General features: G+C 38.6%; 1 protein-coding gene across 1 annotated transcript in view; it reads right to left on the reverse strand.

The window, feature by feature from the left end:
• Positions 1–5,000, reverse strand: part of LOC137970798 (hexosaminidase D-like) — a 21,586-nt gene that overhangs the window by 15,794 nt on the left and 792 nt on the right. Inside the window, exons 3-6 of the mRNA XM_068817367.1 lie at positions 4,168–4,318; positions 3,747–3,816; positions 1,447–1,556; positions 656–743 (exon numbers count right to left, since the gene is read on the reverse strand). Of these exons, the coding sequence (XP_068673468.1) occupies positions 656–743; positions 1,447–1,556; positions 3,747–3,816; positions 4,168–4,318 (419 nt within the window). The remainder of the gene's footprint in view (positions 1–655; positions 744–1,446; positions 1,557–3,746; positions 3,817–4,167; positions 4,319–5,000) is intronic.

Raw genomic sequence — 5,000 nt, forward strand, 5'->3', positions numbered from 1 at the left:
TATATATAAACTCTGGTGACCGCTCTCTTCTTTAATAAATGAAAAAGACAATAGGGCTGTTTATACGAGAGAAAACAAGTCGCGGGTAACTCTGGCCGCGGCTTACATAAGACGCGAACACCCCGTATAAATGGTACAAAATCTACGTTCACAGCTTTCTGAAGCCGCGGCTTATCCTGGACTGGGAGTTTATACCCGTACAAATAGTTCCTTTCGCCTATGATGTACGCTGCGGCCAGAATAATCCGCAGCTTATTTTCTCTCGTATCAACGGCCCCAATGATTTATACGTTTTAAGACCAATTGACGATTATAATTAAATTATATATTAGTATAAGTACATAGGTGACTATTGAACATTTTCTGCGTTGACTGGTTGCATTTGAGGTTATTATTGCGCGATCATCGCCTAGGCAGTTTTTCAAGATAGCTACAAGCTGTTTTGTCGAGGTTACAAAGACAATCGAAGAAATCAACGTTTTAAAGAATATGCATATTTTTCAATTAACCACCTATGTAATTATACTAAAAAAATTATTCACCTCAGGCTCGGTGAATAAAAACCTCGACTTTGCCTAGGTTTTATTCACCGATGTTCACCTCGCCTTCGGTGATTAATTGTTAAATGTTAAACATACCGGATAATTAGTATTACCTCAAGATGACCAAAAGTCTGTACAAGTGGTATGACAATCAAATCATTCTGTAAAGCTTCTTTGATCAGGAATGAAATGTCCTCTTTGCTTAAATCAATTCAAACGAATTATCGTCACATTAAAAGTAGTTTTTTCTTGAAAAAACGATGTTGATAACTTTGGTTTGAACGTCTAAACTTTGACTAGCGCCTAACAAACGCTATTTATCGCACGCCGAAGGTGCAAGGTGTTTATTTATTTATTTCTACTCCCTTTGTCTTTGGATCGAAAAAATAAAAAATAAATGTTTTTCAATTCGGAGATTTTCGACCTGTCGTTTACCGGATTTTTTCCGTTGCCTATGGCCGGGAACTTAAGTATTTTGTTCGTGTATGGATTCACTGAAATCCGGCATTTTTTATGTACGTGTTCCCCAATTAACAGGCATAAGTCAGTCAATAAAACTAACAACATGTCCTTTTCTTGAGATTTGGAAGATGCTCGAATTCTTGAAAGAACACTGTTTACCTTCACTGTGAATTTTAGGCTTTGAAAGCTGCCATTATATATCCGCTGCGGTCCCAACGACTAATAAGTGACGTCGAGTGATTATAACCTCAGCTTAGTTTCCAGAATAAACATAAGTTTGTCACTGTAACCACAGGGAGCATGTTGAATACTTGTCTTTACTCTCTTTCATTTTTTTTTTCACCGAAACAAAGAAATCAGAGAAGTGCTCGATTATGTGAAAAACCGAGCCGAAATATCAAAGAAATGGCACACTTCGTTTCGCTTACATGACGTTTAGTACCTATAGGCGTCAGGTCCTTTGATCACCTGGAGCTCTCCTGAATAAGGGAACGTGTCAGCATACTCAATAAGGAGACCTGTGGCGTTCCAGTTACGAAAATAAGGAAGTAGCTGCAAAACAACATAAAGACGATAAATCTCAATCGCCAATCCCCTATACTAACTGGTGTGTCTTTGACGATAGAGACTCTGATGTCTGAGACAATTTAAAACTTCAAATACATTTTTTATTTACAAAAAACAACAACAAACTAATCTTTATTTATGAACAGATAACATTACAGAAGCATTACCCGCAACTGGCAAAGCTATTCAAGGAGGGAAAATGGATGCAGAATATGGAATTAAGACTAATGCCAACTGAGGAAAGTCTACAATTTTCAAGTCGGACTAAAGTAAAAATTATAATTTAGATGAAAACAAGATAACACAATAAAGAAGAAAGAATCAAACTAATTGAACAAATAGAAACAAATAGACAAGAATTTACTTATCGACATTTTCGACAAGCTTTACCTTTTCAATTAAGGTGGGCAAATCAATAAAGCCATCTTCTGAATTCATAATGTGAAAAAATAATTTGCGTAGTGTTTATTTGAAATTATTCTTGGGGAGATGTTGGATGTGAGTGGGTGACTGAGTTCATAGATCGGCACTATTAACATAAGCATTACATTTCCTGGAGCCGATGCTCTGGTATTATATGAATGACAACTACTTGTCTTTTTGAAACTAAGTAGATTTAATTTAGAATGCCAGAAGGTACCTTACAGTTATGGACATCATGCATACGATTGCATATAGTCTGGTCATATAAAAGGTTCAAGGGAAACATATTGGCGTCAAGGAAGAGAGGTATTGCATGATCACGTCTATCTGAGAAGTTTATTATTCGAGGAGCTCTTTTTTGAAGCAATAGAATTGTGTTGAGATGAATCTTTGCTGCTTGACCACAGGCAGCACTGATCATGAAGTCCATGAGCGACATGTGTAATATACCATAGTAAATAAGTGATTGATAGATTTTGACAAGAATATTAATTTGCCGGGGTACGAAATGACGCAGTCTCGCAAGGAAGCGAACTGTTTTACTGATCTTTAAAGAAACAGTATCGGTGTGACATTTCCAGGTAAAGTTGTTGTCAATCAAAATGCCAAGGTATTTGATATAATCCTTTGATTCAAGAATACTGAGCATATTCATTTTTCTCATTGTCAAATAGACATATTGTGGGTTCACAATTAGACCAATTAGGCTTTCTTTGTTTAGGATTAAAAATTACAAAGGTAGAGGTCATAATCATTCTAAAGACTAGAAGAATGTAATAAATTAATGAAAGTTTCACTTGGCTGTGGATGTAGCACAATACTACGCATAACCAGGGTGGCATAAGACCCTTCTGGGCCACCGTATAAAACAAATGGGATCGGTCGGCTTACAATAATTAAACCTTTCCGCGAACTTTCTTGAAGCGGGTGTCCTGTATTCTTTCGCAGCGACGGCGACATCGGTGGGCGAAAGAGACTGGGGCGAAGGTGGCGTTGTTCCCGCCCAAACATCCGAGGCCTGAGAGTGAGCGGGGCGTTCCTTGGTCTGATTAGCTTTGTGACCTTGGAGCGCGGAAGTTGGATCGTGAACCATTTCCACCGCTCGACCTATTCGGTCATTCTGACTTGATTTGTGTTAATTATTAATTTCAATTTACAGTGTCCCCAATTAGTGCTTCAGCGCTAGAACGACTTGACACTTAAATAAAGTTCCTTTCCTTCCCTTTCTTTTAGTATGGTGGCTTAATCCCGTAAGGGACCAGAATTGCCTTTGTCTCTCGGTCGGAATTATGGCTGCGGTTCAAGCTCTCCGCCTTAATGTTAAAAATTTACCGTAAAATGTAGTGTGAAATTCATTAGTTAGGCAATGAATTTTTCTTTTGAAGAAAGCAAAGAAAATGATTTAATTATTAAAGAAGCAACCGGAAGCATCAAAACGCGGACAATTCGAAGCCTTTTGAATTCTTTTCACTAACCCTACAAGCAGTAAGAATAAATAACCAGGGAGCTCCGCTTTTAGGCTTGGCTAAATCTATATATTATTGTGAGATGAAGTTCTTGTTGCCGTCGCCGTCGTCGTTGCTTAAAGCTCCCTATTTATTTATTTTTTTTTTTTTTTCAAAAAAAGAAGATTTGGGCTTTATTTACTTGCTGACACAAAAATGTGCTTGTTTAAACTGGGGTTTAAGCTAATTATGCTGTCCCCCGGCACTGTTTGAAGAAATCTTAAATGCAGTTGTCCTGGAGAATTACCTGCAGAAGGTAGGCTAGCTTTGGAGGCGCTCCGCCAAGATCAAGATGAATAAGCTTGTGGCCATGAAATCTGAATTTTAAAACATACGACGGAGTCAGTGAATTAAGGGTAATGGAAATCATTTCGAAGATATTGACAGTTGTTGCAAACTTCTTTTGTTTTAAAAGATTTTTCCTGATCTTAGACTGAATACAGCGACTGTAAAGATGCATACACATAACTGTTTCCTTTCATTTAGGATAATGTGCTTATGATCACGATTTATTAAGAAGTTTTGGAACAGCCCTTTTTGTTGTTTTATTTGTCCACCATCACCCAAATCTTGTGCAGTAGAGCAAGGGAAATAACCGTTTATTTATAGACGGTAGTATTTCAAGCTATCAGCCGCAATGATGTGGAGCCGACTCAGCGAAACCTTACTTGTTGTTGAGTTTATCACGACGGTTTTGCAGTGCTGCAACGCCTTTCTGTACAGGCATCTCTCTCGCAGAAGTAAGAATGTTTATCTTTTGCTCCGCTTGGTTCAGTAACCTTTTTGTCTCACGCAGATCTTTTCTCGCATTTGATAACTCTGGTAAAGAAAACAAAAACAGAAAATGCCTTCTATCTAAAATCATTCCAAATCGGTCAGTGTTGCAGTGACCTACTGATTGAGCCACTTGCCCGTCGTCGCAGCAAAGCCTAACCAAGAAAATATGAAAAAAAGGAGCAAATCGCCCATGTGGTGTAGTCTTGATCGACTGGTGTGAAAATAGACCGCGCTTTAGTGTGTCAAACTAAATTTCAATAGATAAGAAATACAGTGGCGCGCAGAAATATGACAAAACGGTCGGAAGTATAAAAATATAAAATGGTGGCGTCTTGAGAAGGTGTGACGGGCATTATTGCCTGATGACTTGCCTGATCACATTCTCGTCACCAGAGCCTTGGATCGACCCAAGGCTCTGGGAAACTCTATGCAGGAGAACATGCGCCGTATGGTTCTTATAGCCAAAAACTTCCAAAAACCGGCTATTGGAACCTTACGGCGCCTGATCACTCCTCGCTCTAACATGAATGCACCATTTAGAGACGCTTTTAATTGTTCTTCACGAAAACCAATGAGAAGACACTTTGTTTCAGGGTTCCCCAGAGCTCTTCTATCGCTCAGTCAAGAGAAGAGCTTTGGGGTCGAGATTGGGCTGATCGTTTGGTCCTTAGCACAGCTTGTGACCGAGATTTGAGTGTTTTTTTTCTAAATCAGCTCAAATTAC

The sequence above is a fragment of the Montipora foliosa genome, chromosome 9, assembly GCF_036669935.1.
Source record: "Montipora foliosa isolate CH-2021 chromosome 9, ASM3666993v2, whole genome shotgun sequence".
NCBI lineage: Eukaryota > Metazoa > Cnidaria > Anthozoa > Scleractinia > Acroporidae > Montipora > Montipora foliosa.